This window comes from Lonchura striata, chromosome 3 (assembly GCF_046129695.1).
Source record: "Lonchura striata isolate bLonStr1 chromosome 3, bLonStr1.mat, whole genome shotgun sequence".
NCBI classification, from domain to species: domain Eukaryota; kingdom Metazoa; phylum Chordata; class Aves; order Passeriformes; family Estrildidae; genus Lonchura; species Lonchura striata.
The window spans coordinates 83,300,582-83,325,443 of record NC_134605.1 but is presented as its reverse complement, the minus strand read 5'-3'; the positions used below and the strand labels follow the sequence as shown (position 1 = coordinate 83,325,443).

Genomic DNA, 24,862 nt, shown 5'->3' with positions numbered 1-24,862 from the left:
TCATAAGCTATTCTCTGATTCATGTTGGCAGTCTCAGGCCAATACATGCCCTCTGGCAGTGCCAATTAGAAGTATTGCCATGTCCTCTGTACAGATGAGAGAACAATAATGCTGCAGAGTGTGTATCAACACTCTCATGACATAATCCCAGTATCCTGATATGTGGTCAAGGCCTTTGAGGCTACATAGACTGTGATATATAGTCTCAAATAGGTAGGCTGCACGTAAGTATCATAAAGGCATATTTTTAACTAAATTTTTAATCTACATTCTTAGACTAAAACTAAGCATAAAAATTTTCAACAGGTAAACCTGTAGTAATACCATTATAGTTTAATTTTGGGAAACATACTTACAGATGATCCAGTCAAACCCCTTTCACCTCTGGGACCTTTAGCGCCTGGGCCACCCTAAATTGAGTATTTGGAAAGAAAATATATTTCACACACAGAAAGCAAAGGTGAATAATACTTATGTGCATTATGAATTCTCTCTAACAAACTCTTAAGTGAAGACCCAAAATTTTGAAGTGTACAGATTGTACTGCTAAAAAATGTAGTAGAATGAAATATGCATCAGGAACTCGGGAAAACCACAGCAGCTTCAGCCTTGCCAATTCAACCAATGAAAAATTATTTGGATTTTTGTCTCTGCAGACATAAACTTCAATTTATATTAATCAAAAACTCTGAATACATCTCTAGTAGACTACCAGACAACTTAACTGGGCTTTAGATTCCTCATGCAGCACTTTTGATAGCTTCAAAATATGACTACTAGGCTGACTATTACTCTCTAATATTCAAAGCAATTGATAGCACTATGTCCATTACATAAATTAATATCTGTCCCCATAAAAAAAAAAGTCATTTATTTCCCAGACAGAGTAAAGACTCTTTCCTTGGAGTGAAATCTGGACTCTGTATTTAGGAAGGATATTTTTGCAGTCCATTAAAAATGTCTTGTACATGATGTGCAAGAGACTGGGCCAGAGTCTTTCAGCCTTTCAAACAATGAGAAGCTAATCTCAGTGATCACACTGGAAATATAGGAAAACATCATAAAAGCAAGTTAGATGTGGTGGGAGTTCATCAATAGAGGATGGATTAGCATGTTGTTAAGGATATATTGATAGAAACTATGTCTCTGACTGACATTTGTTTCACAAAACCACAGACCAACATAAAACTACTTCCATAAATATAAAAATCATAGAATTTTTCTATTGTGAATAGTTACAGCTGGTAACTTACAGCTGGTCCAGGAGGTCCTGGAGGTCCAACGCTGTCTTGAGTACAGGTACAAGCATTTGGAAGAGCTGGGCACTTTGCTTCATCTCTCTGAAAATTTAATCACAACTTATTACTGTCCTTTTAAAGAAATGTACTCAGTGGCAGCATGCTTTTCTGAAACAATAGCAGGAAGTTTCTCCATTACCCTGTTTCCAAGTAAAACTCAGCTAAACTGTGGTTTTGAAATGTTTCTACAGGATCTTTTATATTTTTAGAAATATTCTCTGTGAGCTATGCTAGGCATTAACGATAGAGACACGAGCAAAATGTTCAAGTATTTATATCCATTTGACAATCAGCTTGTGCTGACAAAGAGGAGTTACTTTTTGAATGCCACTCCAAGAACAGATTAAATAAATAAATAAATAAATTCCCCATTTATAATGCCCAGAATTTGAAACATCACTGGAATACAAATATAACAAACTTTTTTTATACAATTTCTAAGGGGCTCAAATCTAGCATTACAGCTATACTGTCTCAGACACAAAACTTTGAAATAAGTTGAAGGGCTGCTCTGACAGCTGTGATTTAGATGTGTTGTCAGTACAAGGTTTAATAGCAGCCTAATAGTAATATTATTAAATTTACTGTCAATAACATTTTTCTGGATAGCCTCTTGTTCATTTATACTTACCATAGAAGGGAGATCACAGCATCTGTCTCTGCTAGTCCAAACTGGACTGCACACAATGTCAAAATTCTGGATTTCTAACTGTAAAAGAAAGTAACACTCTTGAAAGATCATTAAGTTAGGTGTGTTGTTAAGTATGAAATCTATTGACATTACCATTAAAAATCACTCCTCCATTATTTCCAATGATAGAGTATCCACAGTAAATGCACTCAATTACTATCTGCTCTCCCTATTAATAGAAAAATATTCCTGCCCTTGTTTGAGTTTACCTGAGTGCAACTTCCAGCTACTACATTTTTGTTCTTGCAATTCTGCTAGAACAAGAAGCTGTAAAGACTAAACTTCTCAGTTAAGTACATTGGGTTTGACAGTACAGATGCTTGAAAGCTTCGGATGCAACAGTGTTTTCCCAATAATCCCTAATCTCTCTCCTCAGAAAATTTCAAAGTCTTGCAATGATGAATGGATTCATATTTGTTGCTTACTGTTGCTGATTTTCGGTCCCCTTTTAGAAGCTTCCCAAGTATTTCATAGCCATCAGTTGTGATATTGCCAGCCTCCTTAATTGGTTTTTCCATTATTTCACTGCAGTCAATGTAAATCTTAACATTTGATGAAGTTACAACAATATGGACCTGAAAAGAAGTTTAATGAAATATTGAGACACAGCACACAGGCACAGTTACTTTAACACCTTAATAGCATTTAACTGATTCAATAGTACTGTTTTAAATTTTATTCCCAGTAATCATCCTTTACTTCCAACTGGTGGAAACATTCAAACTTACGGAAAGTCTATTATATTTATAATCTCTTTAGAATGTGTTGAAGGTCAATAAGATGAACACACAAGCACAGCTAAGAAATACTATTTAATGTAATAGTTGAACTATTATTAACGATTTTAAAAACTTGCCTTATTTTTTTTTTAAGATGGCATAAAAGTAAAAAAATAAAAACTTTTGAGAGGAAGTGAATATAAGCATTTCTTGTTCTCTTCTGATGGCTGGGACCACACAAGACGTTTATAAGCCTGGGACTGCCCACTGGCTAACTGACTCTGTAGTTCAGAGGCTGGATTGTTTCAGACCCAAAGATACAGAGTTCAGTTTCCACAGATGACTCAACCAGAGGTATTAACTACATTGAGATCCAGGAAATGACCGGAGAAAACTGCCCAGAACAAGACAAAATAATGGAAGATGCAAGAGAGAATTTCCATGAAAGAAATCTGGTTACAAAAACATATGCCAAAACAAGGGGAAACAGAGAAGAGGAAGAGATTCATTATTGGAAATAGAAGACACCTAGGAGGAAGAAAGGAATAATTGTAATGAAGAGAGAGTACGTTTACCAGGAGACAAGAATGAAGTGCTTGGGGAAAACATAGTAAACCTTAAACAGAGGAACATACAAAACCTAAGCAAATATTATCTTTCCAAACATTTATGGCAAATGTTACAAAAGTTAATTTTCAGCATTTCTCTGACAGCACAGAAAATATTTAGGGGTCTCTGAGAAATAAGCAAGGGCCACTTGAGCATGTCTAATACGCAGTTGATAAAAGAGCAATTTCAGGCAACAGGAAGTTTTCAGGGGCTTTATATACCTTACTGAAAGCACATATTTCATATACATCATTATAATATCTATGTAGTTGTTAAAGTATCAACACATTAAGATCAGGAGTAAAGAATCCCTGAAGTATGTATTTATTTTTTAAATCTTCTCTTATCACAGTACATAAACATACAGAAGCATATTCTTATTTGATGACTGTTTTAAAAATTGGCATAAAGTTGAGAGATTCCCCTAAATGTCCTGAGTCAATAAGTGCCTGAACAATCTCCTGGGAATTTTTACTTTTTTTTCCCTTTTGAATATTTTCCCATGCAGACTTGTCTCCAAGGCATCAGCACAGCTTATCTAAACTCTTTAAAAATTATGTGCTTACACTTTTTATCTCAGTGCTGTGTATACAAGTGGGGATTGTAATTAAAATTCCCAACCATATTCATTGAACAAATAATAATAAAAAATTATTACTGCATCATCCAGTTTAAACACATCACAGATGTAATTTGCTAGCTCTGACAGGTACTTAATATGCAAGTCCTTCTACTGGAATGTTAAGTATTTGTCACAATTTAAATAAAATAAAACACATTGCATAGCAAATATAGATTATTATATTTTCATTAGCACAAAAAAACAATTTAGGAAGGGTAAATCTACATCAGAATGTTGAATGTGATCAGCTTGAAAAGGTTCAAACAGGAATAAATGCTGAGCATCAGCTATCCATCCAAAGAAGCAATCCCAACAATCAAAAATAAGGAGAGCTCTCCCAGGTCATTGACTCAGTCAGTTAAACTTACATTTACTGCCAGATCTGAATTCCAGCCTGAATCTCACGGCCTAGGCAATAAATCTAATTAAAGGAGGCATCTGGTGTTTACAATAAATAACACGTCTCTGTACTCAACTCCAACTTATTTTGTTTTCAACAGTTTCTAACACACCAGCATAAAGAAACTGTTCTGATTAGTTCTATTTATTTTATTTATGACATTTTAGGAAATAAAACATAATTTAATTTTTCTCTCCAACTGCCTTATAAGATAAAGTCTGATGGTGCTCTGATCTGCTGCTAAGTGAATCACATCAATAAGCCAAGCAAATATGTATATCCCATATGTATATCAGGAGAAAAAGATACTCTCATTATCAAATTTCCTTTTGCTAACTACTGCAAAATGGCAAGCTAAAAGGAAGTCTAGTGTGGTAAGGATAAGCAAGTAGAAGCTGTCTGTCTCTCCAAAACATCAGTTGGAAATTTAATGACTGTCTCAGGCAGTCAGAATTTTTCCTATTGAACTTGCCAGATTCAACAGCTTTCACCATGGCTCTACTACACAGACTGTTCAAGGACGCCAAAGTAAATTTCCCCACAGTTAGGTGTAGTTAACTGTACTTTAGTGAATGAGCCAGTAAGTCATCAAATGAAAGCTACAAAAATGTTTAATATTTTGGAAAACCTCTCCTTGCATTGCAAAGATTCACCATTTCTTTGAAACAGGATGGTAGGAGAAATTGCAAACGTACCTTTAGAAATGTGTTAATCTTATCTTCCTTCCTTCATCCATCTGAAACCACTGCTATCCATTATTACAGATGATACATAAGGCTTTCTCAGCAATTGGGCTGGGGAAGCTCATTATGCCATCATTAACAACCTGACTGAGACAGCAAATTTAGTAATCATCTGGAGAGAAGCCAGAAAAGTCATCTTTGTTTCACGGTGAAAACTCCCAAATAGAGCTCTAAACCAAGGCTTTTCCAGCTACTTTAAATACTATCAAAATCTGAACTTTTGATTCCTTTCTGGGAAAAAAAGATGGGGAATTACACATTGCATTAAGTAACTGAGAATTTTTTTTTAAGAAATAGTCTCTTCAGCAAGAATTTGTAATTGTAAAGCTTTAAGATAATTTGAAAGTCACTGCTACTCCTGTCCATTTTTTGGCATCTTAGGATCACTTTCTCTCCATATGTATTTGTGTATTTAGCTATTAAAATGATACCAAATTTTTGATTTTTATTTGCCCTGTAATTTTTTTTTACTATCAAGTGTAATAAACAATTTTACATAACTTCTAATTTCTGGCAGCTAGGAGGGGTCACAGATTTTTCCCCATTTGCTCTGATAAATGAGCAGAATATCACTGCAAGTGCTGTCAGATAAGTTTGCTCAGCTCTATCAGATTTAAAGAAACTATAAGGAAAATGTGATTCTAAACATCAACTAAATCAGCAACAGATATTTAAGAGATGTAGAGAGCTCCACACTACTGACCTGAAGATGTGTCAGCTCTCACAGTGTTATCTAAAATGAGGCATGCTACACAATGCTTTGCATCTAAACAGTACCTGGGGATGACTCAACCCTCATACCAAAACAAGATACATCCTACCCTTTACTGACAGTTTTTCTCAACCCAGTAGATTCATATATTTCCTTAAAATTGTCCTGTCCTACTAAGCTATTAAAAAAAAAGGCAAATGTCAAAGGCAAAATAAAGGCTGCTTAATGTACATATGACCCAAAGCTACTCTTAACTATCAGTTACAAAATCAATGACATAAACATTTCTTCATATAGTCAAAAATAATCAGGCCTAAATTCTAAACTAACCAGGCATAAATTCTAAAACAATAATACCTGGATATAAGACCAGTTTGGGGGAATTACTCCAAATTCTGAGGAAACCAATAGCTTTTATACTGTGTTATTTTCATAATCACCTGTGTTTTAAACAGATGAAGTCACAAAACATTATAATACTGGCACCAGTTATCTTTCCTGGCTTTCAGTCTAGCAAAGCTCAGTTGACAATTTGGCCTACAGTATCTGGAAGTTGACAGAGGCAACCCCTTATCAGTATCCTCAAAGGAATGCTGGTAATGACAAGTCATGCAGAAGATGGTATCATAAAGAAAACAAATGCTATACTCAAGCCATATTTAGTCATCAGATGAGAATTTAACTAAATAGAAGGGAGATAAATGAAAATATGAGAATGTGCATTTCAGCTAACCAAAAATGTTGCAATTTCAGCTCACTTTCTTGCCTTAAACATATATACTTAACACAGCAAGAAAACATTTTAAAAATATTTTTAGGTGTACATGTAGCCTGAGTCAAGCACTTTCTCATGACTAGAGGTAAAGAAGATTAGGAACATCAAAGTTTCATAACTTAGTGTACAAAATTAGATATGCAAGCACAAATCTATGACAAATGAAGGCAGATGCAGACACATGTAAAGATTTCACTAGCCATTTTGTCAATTCAAAACCTGTAAGTTTCATTCTAAATTGTAAAGTAACATTTTATGCGTTCACTTTCTTGTTGTTTCCTCAGTCAACATGATATCGGAATATTTTAAGCCCAGCGTTTTTAAGAAAAAAAAAATATTTACTAAATATATACATACACATGTACTATGTTTGTTAAACATACAAATCTTATTCAATATGTTATTTACCTCCCAACACTGGTTCCCTGCCTTCTCACTTTCTCTGGCTGTATCTTCCTCTGCTCTGAATAATTTCAAATCATTACTCCCACGCAATCTTTTCTCACCACAATTTCCTTTCCTTTCCTTTCCTTTCCTTTCCTTTCCTTTCCTTTCCTTTCCTTTCCTTTCCTTTCCTTTCCTTTCCTTTCCTTTCCTTTCCTTTCCTTTCCTTTCCTTTCCTTTCCTTTCCTTTCCTTTCCTTTCCTTTCCTTTCCTTTCCTTTCCTTTCCTTTCCTTTCCTTTCCTTTCCTTTCCTTTCCTTTCCTTTCCTTTCCTTTCTTCCACTTTAACTTTTGTTCTTCTTCTTTCATGTGGCAGGAACCAGACTATAGTTTCTTCTTCAGATATATCCCTCCACTTGCACAATCTTAACCAATTCTTGACATATCTCTTACATTGATTTAAAGAAGACCTATAACTTCTTAGATCTTGTTTTACATGATCTGCAGGTCCTTATGTCAGCTTAAAATACCATCCAAAAACCAGATACAATCACCTGAGAGGGACTTGTGCTTGGCTTTCTTCTATTTAAAAGAACAGTGCTTCAGAAAGCAACATCATAATTTCAATCCTTTACCTTATGGAAGCTTCCATAAAAGATTTTCTTTACATCATCATTATCAAAAGTTACAGTTTGAACCTCTCCTCTTGCATCCTTGTTAAAGAATGACAGCACTTTGCTGGCAGCTGCAATAAATAAAAATAATACATTTCATTTCATGCATACTACTGAAAACACCATACTAATACAACCTTATAGATAAAGATCTAATTTACCCCTTATTAGGGTAAACACAAATCATAGATTATCTTAATGACCTGTAAGTATATAGATGTATTTTGATTTTAGAGTTAACCCTAAAGTTGAAATGCAGTTTAATTATTCTTAGTCGAACTATAGATGTACAAAGTTTAAAAGAAATTTCTTAAAACTAAAAATGTATAATCCTTTTAGCATGTAGAAATGCTTTGGGCTTGGAAATATTTGATAAGAACACATGCAAAGTAACATAACATGTAACTTCTCCATGCAATATGTATAATCATGCTTACGATCAAGCACAACTCCAACTTGTGGTTTGTAATCTCTGTCTGTAATCTGCCAAATTGCAAAAGGCTCATTGGGGGATTCAGGCAGAAGACGGAATAACAAAATGATAGTGTATGCCTGTGGCAACCCCTCTGGGTGAATCTCCCTGTTAAGACAATACAAAGACATTTTTTCACATGGAAACACATGATGAAATTAGATCATCATCATTTGCTCATTTTCAAAGAAAAGACACAAGAGTAAAAGGGAAACCACAGCACTTAGTGGAACAGAGCATTTTAACTACTCCCTCATAGAAAAAAACATTGTGATATAAAAACACTATGATTTGTTAAGATGAACTCACAACTGTCTTCAGTTGGTCCCAGCACCACAATTAAAGAGGATGCCAGAATATGACCAAGATCTCTTGGGTATGTATTCTTGTGGCAAAATTCTATATAAACTACACATTTTAAATTTATTGTTGATAAGTACAGGAAAAAAAAACAGGCCACAGCTTTATTCATTTTTTTCATCTGGCCTGCTTCACTCAGGCAACAGCATTTAACTATTGCTGCCCTTCAGGCACAGATACAGAGATTCTTCTTTGCAATTGATGCTGCATTTGGGCTCCAGCTCATTCTTTAGTGGCTCAGGTTTAAATTTCTGATATATGGACTGTTACACATTAAATAAGCAGAGAGCCAAAAGTTCATAAATACATGCATGAAATCGCCTCCAGAATTTTCTGCAGGGGAAAGGAGAGAATGGAGGAAGAGGACGGCAAGAAAAGTGGTAATCACTGCTTCTCCTTAACCATTATAATGGAGCTCAGAAGATTTAGTCACATGAACATAAACACAAAAACCTTAAAATGAAAAGAGAAGCTGCTTTGTATGTTGGACAAAGCTTATGAATCCATACAATTAGGAGTACTGCAATAAAAACCATATCACTGAGGTAACAACATCATACAGCACAATACAAGAATTCAAATATTAAAGTAGATATAGCAATACAATTTATAACTTGGATAACAAGTTATTTCAGACATGGAAACAACTATGCCTCTATGAGTTTATTGCTTTGCTGACTCAGTCTAGAGTTTTATTTTCTGGGTTCTCATGAAAAATAAGGGCCCAAAATACTCTGACAAGTCTATTCCACCTCTTGAGCAAACATTAAACTATGTACCACAATATTTCTAAAAAACTGAAATAAATATGAAGCCTATCTTTTTATTGTCTTTTCATCAATTTATCCTAAATGCAATGTCTATCAATGCAAGACAGTTGAAAAACTGGTATTATCTATATTTCCCTAGACTGCAAAAATCTATGCTGTTGGAGACCTGTCATTCTTACAGGTATTAATGGCATGACAATGAACTTAAAAATCCTCAAATCCTCCACTTTGGAAGCTGTGATCTCAGAAGGCTAGCAAAAATAAATTACTTCTTCATAAACCTCCGCTTCTGTGCTTGTGATCTTATCTTTACCCAATCTGGCAGGATTGCAGACGATTTCAAAGACTTCCATGAAGAGAAAACTAAATTTTCCTAAATTTAATAGGAACAATGGGATATTTTTAGGCATCTCCTCTGAACAAGAATAACCTTTTTTGAAACTTACTTAAATAGATGGGAGAGAAACTAATTAAAATAAATTTAAAAGGGAGAAAGGTACTGCTCCACTTCTAATAAAACTAACTGCTAACTAAGTCCTTTTTCACTTTGGGAAAAAATGTTGGCAAAAATAACCATCATATTACCCATCCATAACCAAGCTCTAAGACCACAGGCCCTTGAAAACTCTGCTCCATTTGCCAAATAAGGCAAGTCAAGTAGAGGAGAAACCACCCTAAGTAAACAGCATCAATGTGCTGCCTACTGCAGTAAGAACAATGCTTCTGGAAAAAGTGATGCTAATGCCTCCATATTGAAACCATTTCTGTCCAGCAATGTGGAATTCATTGTACTAAGGAGGTTGGTGTTCAACACCCTAGGTATAAACTGTGGATTATATGCAACTTGAATGGTTAAGAAAAATAATCTCAAAGAAAAATAAGCAAATAAATTAATAGTGAACTATGATTGCAGTGGAAGAAATAGATTAGCATGTAATGAAAACAATGGTAGATGTTCTTCAAGAGTGTATTTCTTGAAGCTCAGAAAAAGAACATTAAATTAATCCATCTTCCATAACACACAAATGCTATCTATAAACGCTATTAATCCTTCATCACCTGGTCACCCTAAATATAAGTCTTGAGGTTTACTTACCGTATTGGCTGACTAACAAAGGCATTTTTGTGAAGTCTGTAAGCTACATAGCTTGGGAAAGAGCCTGATTCCAGTGAAACTCCTTGTACAGAAGCAAAATGCTTCTCTGTTAGATTGTATGATTCCAGCATCTTGAAACCTTCAAGTCCAGAAAGAAAATAAAAAATAAGAAGCTTTGTAGAGTTGCAAAAGACACAAATGAACCTATGCCAAAATATTAGACAATTGCTTACCGGGTGAAGTGTATCCATCCAAGTAAATAAGGGGACAAGCTGAAAGACATGAAACAATACATAATTCAAAACTACTAGGCCTAACAGGATATGAACATGTGTATAGTTCAGAAAAATTTATTACCAAGAAGTCTATGCTATTATTATTTCTGAAAGTTTTTGTTACATTTGTTATGAGCTGTGGTAGATGTAATGTCAAAATCTTTACTCATCACTTTTAGTAGGGTATTTCTACTCTGAAAAATTGTATGGAATGACAAATGAACCCCAAATGTTTTAGGATTATAATTCATAAGAAGAAAGGAGGACAATGACACAGTCTTTCCATTAATATTTAAGGCATGAGTCAAGCTGCATAATAGCTGTCAGATTCTCAAGAAATAACTGCAAATTTATGTGTCTTCTCAGGAGCCAGCAAATGAGGCAGTTAGGGAACATGCCGTTGCACATGACAAGCCTGAGAATTTCTTATTTTTGCCATAGAAGGATTTCACTTGAATAAACAACTAAGCTTTACTTAGATAATTTTAAAACAGCATCACACACTATAGCTATACATCTTTAGCACCATTTACGTATTCCAGTGGTAAATTACTTGCTGTGCCCTGCAGTTTACATTAGGCATCATTCTACTTCTTAACCTTGTCAGTGACTGTTATTCTTTTCTTCTTCTACTAGTACTTTTGAAATGCAAGATTAGATTACATAAAACATAATACTCACTTCAAAATTTTAAAAAGCAACTTGCTCCCTTGAACAATATCCAGTTATTCTGAAATTTAACTTTTTAATATGAACGTATCTTCTGATGTACGTTAAATAAGATGGCAAATTGTATTTGGTTTGTGTGGCAAGGCTTTGGTAATGGGGGTGATACAAGGGTGATTTCTGTGGGAAGCTGCCAGAAGCTTCCCCTGTGTCTAACAGAGTCAGTTCTATCTGGTTCCAAGACAGACCTGATGCTGGCCAAGGCTGAGCCCATCAGCAGTGGTGGTAGTGACTGGGGAATAACAAATTTAACAAGGGAGGGTGGCTGGGGTTGGGGGTTATATGTGTTGGAACTGCACAACAGCCTGCAGCTGAAGAGAGGAATGAGAATATGTGAGAGCAACAGCTCTGTCAGGCACCAGAGCAGAGATTCCACTGCATTCCTCGTCTTCCCTGTGGTGAAGACTATGGTGAGGCAGGCTGTCACTCTGCAGACTGTGGAAGTCCACAGAGGAGCAGATATCTGCCTGCAGCCCCTGGGGGACCCCAGGGCAGAGCAGGTGAATATCTGAAGGGGGAAGCCCATACTGGAGCAGGTTCCTGGCAGGACCCATGGCACCTGGAGAGAGAAGTCCATGCCAGAACAGGTTTGCTGGCAGTACTGGTTTATCTCATAAGAGACCTACAATGGAACAGGCTGTGCCTGAAAGACTGCACCATGTGGAAGGGACCTAATGAGGTTCAACAAGAGCAAGCATATTCACACTGGGAGCAGACCTACTAGACAGCAATTCTGCTGAAGAGGACATGGGAGCAGACTGACTATGAGCTGGCAGTGTCCTTGCAGCCGGAAAGGCCAATAGTATCCTATTCCATCAGCAAAAGTAGCCAGCAGGTCAAAGGAAGTGATGCTGCCCCTCTGCTCAGCCCTAGCAAGGCCACATCTGGAGCACTGTGTTCAGTTCTGGGCTCCGCAGTGCAAGAAAGACTAGGAGCTACTGGAAAAGTTCCAGCAGCGAAGCATGAAGATGAGAGGTCTGGAGCAGCTCTCTTTGAGGCAGGTGAGCCTGCTTGGTCTAGAGAACACTAAGAGGGGAATCTCATTAATACATATAAATATCCAAAGGTGGGTATCAAGAGGATGGTGCTAGACTCTTTTCAGGAGTGCTGAGCAACAGAAAAAGGAGCAAAGGCCACACAAGAAGCTTCCCCTCAATATGAGGAAGATCTTTCTTATGTTGAGGGTGGCAGAACATTGAAACAGGCTACCCAGGAAGGTTGTGGAATTTCCCTCTCTGGAGAAATTCAATATCCACCTGGATGTGTTTCTGTGTAATCTGCTCTATGTGACCAGAGGTGTTGGACTGGATGATTTCCAGAGCTCCCTTCCAAACCTAACAAGGTGATTCTGTGACCCACACTAACACAGCTCATTAAGAACTGCAGCCCATGGGAAGGACCCATGTTGAGAAGTTTGTGGAGGACTGTCTCCCATGGTAGGGACCCTCACTGAAACAGGGGAAGAGTTTGAAAACTACTTCCCCTGGGGAGGAAGGAGCAGCAGAGACAACATGTGATGAACTGACCACAGCTCTCATTCTCTGTACTCCTGTGGTGCTCAGGGAGAGGAGATAAAGAAAATTGGGAGTAAAGCTAACTCCAGGAAGAAGGGAGGGGTGGGGAAAAGGTTTTTGATACCTGGTTTTATTTCCTTATCCTACTCTGATTTCATTGATAATAAATTCATTTTTCACATTGAGTCTGTTTTGCCTCTGACAGTAACTGCTCAGTTATTTCTCTTTGCCCTTATCTTAATCCATGAGCCTTTCGTTGTATTTTCTCTTCCCTGTTCAGCTGAAAAGGGAGAAATAGAGCAGCTCTGGTGGCACCCAGCAAACAGCCAAGGTCAGCCCACCACTCACTTTTAGCAGTATATAAGCAAACATATTAATTTGGGAAAAAGGAAAACAATGTCTTCTACTCACTTGAGGTAGCTGTCTCACACACAAAGGTGACAAGGTTATCTTGAATCTTTTCAAAGGCATCGAAATCATCAACAATAAATACATGACGCTCACTGGGCTTACTGGCAATCTTGGCCAGTTCATTGTAATCCACATCAGCCACACCAACCACAAAGACACTGAAGCCTGTAAAAATAACATTTGTTACTTGAAAATCAATAAACATACATTTACATTTTTTTATGTCAATATTGCACAAACCATTGACTTGTGACGAGCTACCTATGAGCACATATTCCAGATCTCTTTTCACCCTGTCAAAGCTCTGAAAGATATTTCACATCTTTCTTTCACAACTTTCTCCTCTTTAATTGTTTTCTGAGGCATCATCCAATCTCATGCACTCTTGGCTACATAGTCACCTCACTCATTAACACAATACAATTCTCTCAACTCTCCAGTGTCTTAAATCTGTTCTGTGGCCAAAAACTGTACAGATCATTACTTATCCAGCTGTCTATCCGTTTTGATCTCTTGCATTTCCTGCCTCTCAGTTTCTCTTTATTAGAGACCAACTTCTACTTTCCAAGTTATTGACTAATTTTTCTCTATAATTGCCAGATAGACATGGGCAGATTCAGAAAGCAATTCATCTTAGCTCCCTCACATGCTGAATTCAGGATAGGAAAAGTCATAGATGCCTGTCTGTTGCTCTCTTCACCAGTCATAAAAGGACCCTACATGATGACCTTAGACTAGACATTTAGTTGTCAGATGTCTTAAGGTAAATAAGAACCAGACCATAGAAATCATTTATATCACCAGGTGTAAATTTCATTGAAGAGAAACTGCACAGACATTGGAAAAGCCACTTGGAGGCTGAAACTGGGATTCACATTTATTCCAAACTATAAAAGTAACTTTTTTTTTAAAAAAAAGAAGGTAATTATTCCCCTGTAGCCAATTTTGATGAAACTTTGGCTGAAATACTCTGTCCAGCTTTAAGCATGCTTTGATATGTGTAGAAAACAAAGCAAGTAGAGAGGAAACTAAAAATGATAAGGGGTTTCAAAATCACGATCAACATGACATTGAAGGAAATAAGTTCATTTGGTCTAGAAAAGAGAAGACAGAAAGAGGAGATGACAACAGGTTTTAAATACAAAGACCCCTTACAGTGTACAGTGATCAGCTTATTTCCTGGTTAACTAGGTAAATGAAGACAACAATCTCACTAGCATGGAGAAGGACTTAGGTGAAATGCAAGACAAAGGTCTCCTACAAATAGCACAGTTAAGCAATGAACATATTGTCCAGGGAGACTGAGAAACCATTTAGACAGAGCTAATTCTTCCAGATTAAAGAGACAGAGAAGATGACCACTTGTGCTTTACATGCATGTGATTCCCATAAGGATGTACAACATCTCCCTGCTCAGAGATCAGGACTAGGTGGTTCATGCACTGAAATGCAAAATGCCGAGTGCTGGGTCAGAAACAGCTTAATACACTCACATAAACCACAATCATTAAATCTGATGAGGAAGTGCTTCTTAGCTCAAAAGGCAACAGAAGAGTCTATTCAGACCCAGCTCCTTCAAAAACAGTTACTTAAACTGAAGATCCACTAGTTGATACCAGATAAAACATAAACCTCAGCAAACCAGGCCCGTTAAAACATAAACACTACTATGGAGTACACTTCCCAGTGATTTCTGGGGTCCACACACCAAAAAGAGGAAGTAACCAAAAATCACATCTTTGAAATAATATTCATATGAAATCTTTGGGAAGCCACATCCTTCCCCAGAGAGAAGGCTTAAGAGAGAAAATGTAAGTCTAGGTCCAGAGAGCACAAATTCTTTGAATTGTGCTGAGGTTTTCCCAAATACACAGAATACATTTCCGAGTCTGTAAAGGATGAGTAAATGATTCCCAGATAATTGAAGCAATACAGAAAATAAATAGCCAGGTAGGTGCTGTGGATTGCTTACCAGAGTGCTGTATGACTGTTGCTGCTTTCCTCACCTCATCCTGAGACCGACCATCTGTGACAACAACAAGTACCTTGGGAACACCTCGCCGCATGCCACTCTCCCAAGTCAAAACCTTTTCTTTGATAAATGTTAGGGCTTTGCCTGCAACGTGTACAATAAACAAGGAATCATCCATATTATCCACAAGCGAAGAATTCTTTTATTTCATAAGGGCAACAGCCACAGAGCTAAAACACAACAGAAGAACCTATTTCTTCAGCCATGCATATTAGGATAATTACACATTTTCTGACAATAGTTTATCTTAAATAAATATAATTACAGCCCAGAATTACCTGTCCTTGTGTTTCCTCCTCTATACTGAATGTTTTGAAGAGCTCCCAGGGCCTGGGCTTTGTCATCAAATGTATTCAGTTTAAATTCAGATTTTGCCTCATCACTGTACTGCACAAATGAAACCTGAAATGGAATATGACAACACAGTGTTCAGTCTCATACCTCTACATTCAGGTCAACTCTCTCCACTGAAGTATGTAAGTTTGTATATTAATAATTCTTAAATAATAAAAAATCCTGTTCCATATGTATCTGATTGTATACATATATATATATTTTCTATATGTCAACATCATGGACATGTGCACACAACTATCTTTTCTTTTTTTTCCATCTTTCCTTTTTTCTTTCTTTCTCTTCTGTGTATAAAATGTAATATGGCCTTAAATGCAAATGATCAAATTCTTGCTATTACTATGGTGAGGTATATATTCCTATTCTCTATTTCTGAGCAGATGTACAGTAGCTACTAAACCTCTTCCAGCTTTCTTTTAGGGATAAAAAATTATTTGTCAATAGAATGTCAATAAAGTTGAATACACATATAAGTGTATACTCTCTTGCCTTATATAGAAATATTTCTATATGTATATATTTACATTTGTGGTAGTAAATTCCCCTTTTAAAATTAATAATTTTCAATTAAAAACCTGAGATTGTTGCATCTCAAGTGGCATGTGACTTCATTTTTTTATTAAACATTAGTGTTTATATGTGTCTGTCACCAATATTGTCTTCTCCACTTCCAGGTATGTATTAGTAAGAAAAATATATTAAACCAGAAACAAATTAAAAGGAAAACTACCCAGTATAGATTAGAAATTTTTAATATTTAAGAAAGGTAAAGAGTGTCTGACACAGAGTGACTCTAAGGAGTATCATTTCCTTAAAAAGTCTAGAGAGTTAAAGATAGGGAATCAAATGACTAAACATATGCCTAGAAGATTAAAAGCAGATCTTTAACAATGCAACTATCCTGTCCGCCTTCTAACCAAAGAAAATGCATTGCACCTGCAGCTCTGTGCAGCCAGAAATACCACATAAGAAACTCTCTCAGACCTCATGTTATTCATTTCATCTAGTGAAAGAGAAATGGTTGTGGGAACCTACATACACATTGATTTCATCCAGCTTCCTACAAGTAGAAAACTGATAATGGTGCAATGCTTATGGTAAGAAGCCTGACAGGAAGTTACTTTGACACAACTGTGAGCAGCCCAGAATTCCTGAAAGTCAATCCCTTATTAGCTGTTACTGTTTACTCTCTCCTAATGCACTAATTCATTAGGAGGACCCTCTTTCATACTTTTACTATGCCCACTGTGGAGTGGACCCATGTTACCACAGCATGAAAAGGTTTCTGCAAGTGCCGTTTTCAAAGGCAATCTGCCATTTAGTGCAGTGGGATTCTAGGGAGCTGAGCAATGGCAAGCCAGCTGAACCCTGCAGGCACATGACTCATCTTTTACACTGAAAATTAAAAATTTAGCCCTCAATCAAAAGTCAGAATGTCCCTAAAAATTTTTCTGATATGACAGAGACAAAACTTAGGATATAAGAACTAAGCAGTGTGCCAGTTGTTGCTGCTGTATGCAAATAAACAAAAATATAAAACTGACTATACATTGTCTCAATTTCTCTACCTGGAGGATTCCCACAAACTGTAACTTTTGTATTTCAGAATATTAACATCTCAAAATAAACTGAAGTTCCCTTTTATTTATAAAATACCAAATATATTTAATAAATAATAGGCATGCATACCCATATACATGTCTTTTACAACAATCTAATACAAAAAATGACAGCATTCTGAAAGAATGTAATAATCAGTTAATCTTCAATTTCCCTACAAAATGTACCCAACAGGAATAACAAACCTACCTGGATTCCAGCAGGATTGATTAAATCAAAGGCTCCTACTGTACTAAAAACAAATTTCACTACTTTGTTGAAATTATCATCACCAATACTCCAGGAAGCATCAGTCAAGAATACTATGTCTGCTTTGGCACCTCTGCATACTGAAAGTCCAAGAAAAGGAACCCTTAAAATACATCAACCATACCACCATGAAATAATTATTGCTTCAAATTTGAAAATTCAAGAATGAAAAATATTTAGCAAATGTCTACTACCACACATTCAACCTGGCACATGAATAATACTCTACACAAAAACATTTTTAAACTATATCAAAGAAAACTTCAAGAAACGTGAAAGAGTTCAAGAATAAAATGCAAATGTTGTAAATTACTTTTTTTCCTACCATAAAACATGAATTGTCTGCTGAGAGCAGATAATCTCATAGAGTTTCTGCAGAGCTATAGAATATCAATAATTTTTTCCCTAAAGGTTTTCATCTTGCTGTTCTAAAACAGGAAATGTGGAAGTCGAGTAAAGCTCTAGAGCAAAGGGATCGCATTAGGAAGGGTCTCAATCCTCACTTCCCTAAAATGCTGTGCTGTTTTAAATTCACTTAAAGTTATGAAAAATGGAGGTAAACTATGAAATAGTACAGCAACTATACAAAAATATTGAATAATTCTAGAAATAAACATACCATCCCGAGCTGGAGGGATTGTGGGAGGTGGAGGAGGTGTAGGTGGTGGAGTTGGTGCCTCAGTAGGTTTGAGGACTGAAACGAAATCATAATTTTATTCTACAGCTGAAGCAAGACAAATTCTATAGCTAAAACTTAAAGTTCACAGTATCTGTTACCTACCTGTATATGCCCTCATAGAGACTGGAGGTCCCTCAAGGTTAGGGGTCTGAACAAAGACAGTAGCATTGTATTCTGTGTCTGGTGAGAGGCCAGTAAAACAGTGGCTCGTTTCTGACCCACGTATTGTGATTTCCTGTCCTCTGGAACCTGTCAAAAAAAGCCCAGTGGAAAAAAGTCAGAACCTATTACTTCCCTTCTAAGGTATATATACATAAGTGTAGAAATGAAAAAAACTTCTGGAGAGGAGATTGGGACAGCACTCTTATTCTCGTTCCATAACAACCTTTCTAGATCAAAACTGTGTGGTGATTATGAACCCTGGAGCACACTGGAAAGTACAATTGCAGTGCACATGTGAAACCAGCCAACTGGTAGGTGTAGTCCACTTGACAATAAGCAGTACTCCCTCTTTGCAGCTTTTTCACCACTCAAGAAAAACAGGTTATGCTGAGAGCTTTAAAGTTCAACCAGATGTATCATTATGTTTGGCGCTTGCCACAATCACAATAAGTGGCGCTGTCACTGACATTAGACAATTATGTTTCTAGAAAATGCAAAAAATAGAACACACTTACCATCAGTTGGGTTTAGCTTCAGTCTGTAGGAAGTTGCTGACCGATGAGGGGACCACCGGATACAGAGAGTATCCCAACCCACTTTGTAACTTGTGAGGTCAGTGACATTCAAATATACTGTGGAAAGAGAGAATTTTTTTTTCTCTGGAAAATAGTATTTAATAGGTAAAGCACACCAAAATGAAAATTATATTAGCAGTGCTTGGAACTTTATTTTTAAAAATATTTGCAGAAAGAAAGAGCAACTCTAGTCAAATCTCTTTATTTTACACCCTACACATCCTCACCTAGCTATTTGCAAAGACCCCAGATCCCACAATGGGTAACAGCCCATTTTATGAGTTTTCACATGAAGTTAATTTCTTTACAAAATAAGAAACTTTCAAAAATAAAAATCTGACACATATATATAGCAGCACAAAAAGAATGTCCTGAGTCAGGATTCTTGACTCATCATAACTGAAGAAATTTTTAGACATTTCTTAGCTGAGGCCATCATCAAAATCACTGGACATTCCTATGAAGTAAAAGCAGAGTATCAAAAAGCCTAGACTTGCTTTTTTTGCTAGATTCTGTAGTCCCCTGGAGACAAGTAAAGATTGACGCCAAGTATAACTTAATAACATTTTAGGAAATGGACTGGAAAATTTTATTTCATCAAGTCATTGCTTTAAAATATAGTTTCATTACTCTTTCCAAAATTATTGTTTTTAAGATGTACATTATGGACAGATGACAAGTATTCTCCATGAGAGGATGCTCAGGCTTCCTAGCAACCAGCCATCAAAATCTTCTCTTAATCAATGTTATCTCAGAACAGCATATGTATCTAGCATGACTACAATAAAATTGTTCTGACTTACATGTAGTGCCTTGATCTGTCAAAGGTATGCTCATTCCAGAATCATACTGGGCATAAACATTCACATCATAAGTAGTACTGGGAGACAGATTATGCAAAGTGTAGGAAGTCACTTCTCCCACAAAAAACTCCCTGGGCTCATTTGAACCTTGAATTAAGGAAGCATTAAGAACAGAGAAAGAAAGACAGAAAGAAAGACAGAAAGAAAGACAGAAAGAAAGAAAGAAAGAAAGAAAGAAAGAAAGAAAGAAAGAAAGAAAGAAAGAAAGAAAGAAAGAAAGAAAGAAAGAAAGAAAGAATCCTGATTACATGAGTTACAAAACTTCCATCTCTTATACATCAATCAATGTTAACCTCATTTTTTCTAAAATAAAGCATATTGATTTCTTAAATTTTAGCATATTACATATTACAATGTTGCAAACAGAACATACACATGGTTTTACAAACTATTGTGCAATGTTTGTGTTCAGCTTCTAGAAAGATATATATATTGTTTGAAGGCCACATACAACAAAAGTTCTGCAGGCCATTAGTACCCAAATACCTGTCCAATATCATCTCATATAGACCAGTTCATAGCCTTAGAAGGACAAGAGGCATTAAAGAGGCTAAAAACAAATCAAGTCACTGTATAAAGTTTTAACTATACAATTCAATCCCTGTAATTGAATGTATGAAACTGCGATTGATAGTTTGTGTTTATTATAGAATACTGATCATAAGATTAAACTTCTCATGAAAATTGGTAAACAGAGGAAATAAATAGATCCTTTAACACAAAATTATACATATGATTTCTACTCTGGTCTGCCATTAGCTACTCACTGTTCTGAAAGTGGTATACTCAGAATGAAAAAGTATTCTTACCTACAGGCTTGTATACAATTTTATAGCCAAGAACAGGGGATGGTGAAGGATCCCAGGAAACTCTGAAACGTGTATACCATTCATCAGTTATATACATATTTTGAGGAGGAAGCAGGCCAACTATAAAGAAAGAAAGAAAAAACATTCTAATTAGGCTAGGAATTGTTTTCAATTTTTAGACATGCAGATTGTTACTCTGCAGATATCACATCAGGGACATAATTAACTTAAGGAAACCTTTACAATGCTGAGGTGTTCAAGGAATATTTCTTAAATTTAAAAAAGAATAATCAATATGAAAACTATAATTACCAGTTCTGCCATTTCCAGTCAGTTGACCACCATCTCCATCTTCATACACAGCAACAACAGTAATTTTATATGGTGTATCTGATTGTAGTGGTTGTAGTATCACATTATTCCTTATGCCAGGAACTGTTGTCTAGAACACAAAAGAATCAGAGGGAAACACATTCACACTCTTGCAACTGATCAGTAGTGACAATAGCTAGAAATAAAAATATGTTCTGACATTTGACACACTCTGTTTTATGTCCACCATAAAAAAGTCATTAAGGATACCTTAAGGGTAACAGCCTATAAACAATTATCAGTATTTGTTATTTTGAATTACAAAACACTGTGAACATCACAAAAACATAAATCGACTCTTGAATCCCAAACCTCACATTAGACTGAGATGCTGCAGTTCTCCACCAAGATTTCAGTACTCTTTCCTCATAGAAATACAAAAGTCATAATGATGTGGTTTTTTCCCTTGGCAGAAACAAGTTATTCTGAGAGAGAAGCTCTAAATATATTGATATATAAAAATGTCCCTATTTATGCATCCCTCAATCTCAACTTCCTTATGGAGCCATGTACTATTGCTCCCTTCTAATGAAAATGTAGGTATAAGGCCATAAGTGATCTTGTTCCATAAGAAAGACATAAAGCACTGAAACTAAGGGAAGTAACTTAAGGTATCTATCTCAAAAGTGCATGCCAGTCAGTACTTGCTATGAATACTCAATTAAAATTTTCAGTTGTTTGAGACTTGCTATTTTTATGGATTGTCCAATCTTTTCTGCAAAGAAGATATGTGTGTTGACAATATGTGTGTCCTGATTAATGAGTCCAGTAGGGAATTTTCAAACTGTGAATTTTCAGCATGTGCTATACAGTAATATAAAAGCAATAAAAATGTCATTTTGGCTGGTGGCAGTTGGGAGGAATTCTGCTATTGTCCTCTATAGGATCTGAGCTTAGATTTGCTATAAATACTCTGTGAATTTTATAAGCTTCAGAATAACTTGTGTTATCATTAAGGTTAAGGAAATGAAACACAATTCATACTGAAACTCAGAACAGCAAGTTTGATGCAGAATCAAAGTTACCATTGCTATCTTATTAGACTGTCAGTTATCTTCTATTTATGAAATGCAGACTTATGTTTATTCTGTATCCTAGAACACTGACTTTTTAATGAATACAGTATGAATTAATAGATGGCTATTCAATGCATCACACTTCAACAAAATGCCAGGAAGCAGATTCTGTTCAGAATCTTCTGATAAATGTGTGACTCACATATTTAACATTATTTCACACACATATTTGTTCAAGAAACCATATATTTTCTTACCTTCATGGGAAAAAAAACCCCTGTTTTATACAAACCATGTCTTTCTAACATTGACAACAATGACCAGAAAAGCCACAAAACCTGCACAGTGTTCTTCATGTGGAACAAGTGTCTTATTTTTTCTGTAGCCTAAAGAATTGACTGAAAACATCTCAGTGCTTACTAAGGAATTACAGAACTTACATATTCATCAATAGGGTCTCCCACAGTGGGTGAATAAATGATTCTGTACTGCTGGACTGGCCCATCAGCATGATCCCATTGTACAGAAAGGCTGTTTGTAGTCTCATCAAATACTCTCACATTCCTTGGACCACTGCGAGGCACTGAAGAATGAAAATACAGAAGGTTATATGTGGCATGATACCTCTAGAATCAGTGTCACCCTCATCAATTCAAACGCTGCCCTGAAAAACCTGAATAAATAAATATAGATGGGGAGATTAAGTACATGGTCATGCAGCAGTGCCTGAAGGTCTTAAACAGAGAGAGCCCAATTGGAGGAACTGGAGCGGTATGGAAGGGAGAGAACATCCAGATGTGAAAAGTGAGCATCTACACACATTCTGCTTCTCAAAATCCTTCAGACAAGTATAACTATAGCCTGTCACATCTTCAAGTTTTAGCTGAATTTGGGGAATTTACAGGGAAAACATAGAAGAAAAATTTCTTGTTGTTGACAGGTTCTGCACCTGTTACTTCTAGTATGAATTTTAAAGAATCTAAGCATAACTCAACCAAGATCCTGTGAGATAAGTTTCAACAAGGAGATTTTGGTGTTTAGGTATCTGCAGCAAAAAACAAAGGGCTGGGGAAGCCAACACATACAATTACTATATCAGACACTGAACATGAATCCCTTTTTTTCCTACTGACAACCAATTCTACCCATCTTAATAGACTTTTTTTTTTTTTTACAAAAGATTAGTTGTTATTCACCAGTAATTTGATTTTGGAAAGAGCTTTTTAACTCTTACACATTCAAATTAAACTTATTTCACAGTTTAAAATTACATTACTAATTGTTAAAGTACCACAGCTGACAGACAGCATAGCAAAAGTTCCCTGCCACAGAGGCCTATAATTGCTGCAGGCATAATTCAGATTCATTAATTCAGACTTGCACTAAATAGCTTACATTATTTATGATGGTAACTAATTTTATAAGTTCTTCACACACCAGTTTTGACATATATTTCATAACACAAGCATTGACTGTCTCTTACATGTTCTTCCCTGTGCTTGGCTTGGATTTCCCTCTCCATCTGCATACAGAGCTATAACACTTATTGAGTAAGCGGTGTCAGGAGTCAAGCGCTCAAGAATCACATCACGAGTGTTGCCTGGCACCACAATCTAAAACAGAAACAACTTTATTTATTTATATAAATAAAGTTTCAGCTTATACCATCTTTTTTAGAAAATAATTTGAATGAAATATAGAAAAATTGGAAACTCACTGTCCAAGAAAAATAGCATCAGTTTAAAATAAACATGTAATATTGATAAAAATTCAATAGCAGTGAAAGAAAAAATCGTATAAGGAGCTCTTGTTCTGCAAACACAATTTTTACTAAAAAGTCCTTAAAATTCCTTACATAAAATCATGTACAACTACATGTACTATATGGGTATACATTTTGTGTGAATACATTTATGGTCGTAATTTTAAAACTGCACTTATTTCTATAGAAATCCAAGAATTCTTACTTCACACCTGGAGGGTACCTTTTTACCCATATCCAGATTTCAGTGCTCACCAACCCGCAAAAAAGAATAATGATTTGGGATAAGCAGATAGTTTGGTGGTAAAATCACATAAACCTGGCATCTGGTTTCATTATTACACAATTCCTAATAATATGTGTTGTCTCCAATTCTCTTGGGAAAAAAAAAACTTGTATTTACCCGCAATATGATAAAGGATACTTCATCCTCAATGCAGAGTTCTAAATGGGGGAGTCTAATTTCTTTCATTTTACCAAATTAAGCCTTTATTAACAATGGACTAGACTCCTATAAAAACTGTGCTTTCAGCAGAGACTCTCCTGGGCAGACAGTTGGCCTCAGTTTACTATTATTTTTTACACTCATGGAAGGAAGCAATATTCTCTACACACTTTTGACTAATAGTATAAAAGCTAAATTACTTACAGATTCTGATGGCCTTGGGCCAGACAGTGGAGCATAATTAATTCTATATTGCTGTACTGGACCTGGAGCAGGTTCCCAACGGACATTCATGCTGTTTGGTGTGGGATTGTAAATGTGAATGTTTCTTGGTGTTCCTCTCTCCACTAGATCAAGGATAATTTAAAATACATTTTACAAAGTTGCTTGTATAAGTTCCATTTCTAAATGAATTTACAACAGTGCTCAAAAGAAGCTGAAAAGCACCTCAGCCCAAGATAAACACATTACTTTTGTTAGCCCAAAATTTATTACTTTTGTTAGCCCAAAATTTACAAAGCTAAGAACCTCCATATTCAGTCTTTCCAAACTTCCATACCAAGCAGCAAAGTACATGTTTGTACTGCAAATTGAAAATATTATCATAACACTTTGTTATCCTATTGTTGATCAGATATGTATGAAAAATACCCATAAACTACACATTTGGGCTA

At 35.9% G+C, this 24,862-nt stretch overlaps 1 protein-coding gene across 1 annotated transcript in view; it reads right to left on the bottom strand.

Moving 5' to 3' along the window:
* COL12A1 (collagen type XII alpha 1 chain) overlaps nt 1–24,862 on the bottom strand; it is a 98,121-nt gene that overhangs the window by 17,273 nt on the left and 55,986 nt on the right. The window contains exons 35-55 of the mRNA XM_021553745.3: nt 24,393–24,535; nt 23,465–23,594; nt 22,422–22,564; nt 20,906–21,035; nt 20,594–20,713; nt 19,725–19,871; nt 18,862–18,978; nt 18,287–18,433; nt 18,125–18,199; nt 17,446–17,585; nt 15,561–15,684; nt 15,223–15,366; nt 13,251–13,415; nt 10,558–10,596; nt 10,325–10,463; nt 8,064–8,206; nt 7,588–7,697; nt 2,415–2,564; nt 1,930–2,007; nt 1,254–1,340; nt 357–410 (exon numbers count right to left, since the gene is read on the bottom strand). Of these exons, the coding sequence (XP_021409420.2) occupies nt 357–410; nt 1,254–1,340; nt 1,930–2,007; nt 2,415–2,564; nt 7,588–7,697; nt 8,064–8,206; nt 10,325–10,463; nt 10,558–10,596; nt 13,251–13,415; nt 15,223–15,366; nt 15,561–15,684; nt 17,446–17,585; nt 18,125–18,199; nt 18,287–18,433; nt 18,862–18,978; nt 19,725–19,871; nt 20,594–20,713; nt 20,906–21,035; nt 22,422–22,564; nt 23,465–23,594; nt 24,393–24,535 (2,525 nt within the window). The remainder of the gene's footprint in view (nt 1–356; nt 411–1,253; nt 1,341–1,929; nt 2,008–2,414; nt 2,565–7,587; nt 7,698–8,063; nt 8,207–10,324; nt 10,464–10,557; nt 10,597–13,250; nt 13,416–15,222; nt 15,367–15,560; nt 15,685–17,445; nt 17,586–18,124; nt 18,200–18,286; nt 18,434–18,861; nt 18,979–19,724; nt 19,872–20,593; nt 20,714–20,905; nt 21,036–22,421; nt 22,565–23,464; nt 23,595–24,392; nt 24,536–24,862) is intronic.